General features: G+C 64.4%; 1 protein-coding gene across 1 annotated transcript in view; it reads right to left on the bottom strand.

Moving 5' to 3' along the window:
* The window catches only part of PYCR3 (pyrroline-5-carboxylate reductase 3), a gene marked incomplete at its 5' end in the record, with an annotated part of 2,344 nt that extends 1,446 nt beyond the window's left edge, over window positions 1-898 (bottom strand). The window contains 2 exons of the mRNA XM_027632160.1: window positions 321-413; window positions 508-898. Of these exons, the coding sequence (XP_027487961.1) occupies window positions 321-413; window positions 508-898 (484 nt within the window). The remainder of the gene's footprint in view (window positions 1-320; window positions 414-507) is intronic.
* Window positions 899-980: the final 82 nt, after the last annotated feature.

Below are 980 nucleotides of genomic sequence, written 5' to 3'. Positions count from 1 at the left end.
GGGAAAGGCGGGAAGGGAATGAGAAAGTCGGGAAGGGAGCGGGAAAGTTGGGAAGGGAACGGGAAAGGTGGGAAGGGAGTGGGAAAGGTGGGAAGGGAGCGGGAAAGGCGGGAAGGGAATGGGAAAGACGGGAAGGGAGCAGAAAGGTGGGAAGGGAACGGGAAAGGTGGGAAGGGAATGGGAAAGACGGGAAGGGAGCAGAAAGGTGGGAAGGGAACGGGAAAGGTGGGAAGGGAATGAGAAAGGCGGGAAGGGAGCAGAAAGGTGGGAAGGGAACGGGAAAGGTGGGAAGGGAACGCCACCGCCTGTTCCCGACTCACCAGCAGCGTCTGCGCCGCGATCCTGCCGGCCAAGGCTCCTGGCATTCCCATCTTCACCGCGCCCTCGGCCAAGGCTTCGGCGAACAGGTACACCTGGGGGGGGACAACGGGGACATCCGGGGTGAGCCAGGGGAGCGAGGAGAGCCCCCACATCCCGACGGGGTGGGAATTCCCCCCCAGCGCTCACGTAGGCCACGCCGCTGCCGCTGAGGCCGGTGTGGATGTCGATGTAGGATTCGGGAACCTCCTCGCAGAGCCCGCAGGACAACAGGAGGTTCTTCAGGAGAGCAGATTCCTTGTCGCCGGCGCTGCTGCCCCGGGAGAAGACCATGGCGCCCGCCTGCACCACGCACGGCAGGTTGGGCATCAGCCGGAGCACCTTCGTCCAGGGCGGGAGCAGCTGCGGAGAGACGGGATGGGAGAAGGGGAGATGGCACCGGGAAGGACCCAAAGGTGTCCCGGACACCGGGGGGGGGTCACCCTGAGGGGCTGGGGGAGAAGTGGGGGAGGTGGGGAAGGAGCTGGAGGGGAGGGGAACCGGGTGGGGACAAGGCCATGGGGGTGTGTCCTCTGTGGGGCTGGGGGAAAATGGAGGAGGAGAAGGAGAAGGAGAAGGAGAAGAAGGAGAAGGAGAAGGAGAAGGAGAAGGAGAAGGAGAAG

Source organism: Corapipo altera, unplaced genomic scaffold (genome assembly GCF_003945725.1).
Source record: "Corapipo altera isolate COAL_440 unplaced genomic scaffold, ASM394572v1 60885, whole genome shotgun sequence".
NCBI classification, from domain to species: Eukaryota; Metazoa; Chordata; class Aves; order Passeriformes; family Pipridae; genus Corapipo; species Corapipo altera.
The sequence above is the reverse complement of the archived record's forward strand: the minus strand, read 5'-3'. Positions and strand labels throughout refer to the sequence as shown.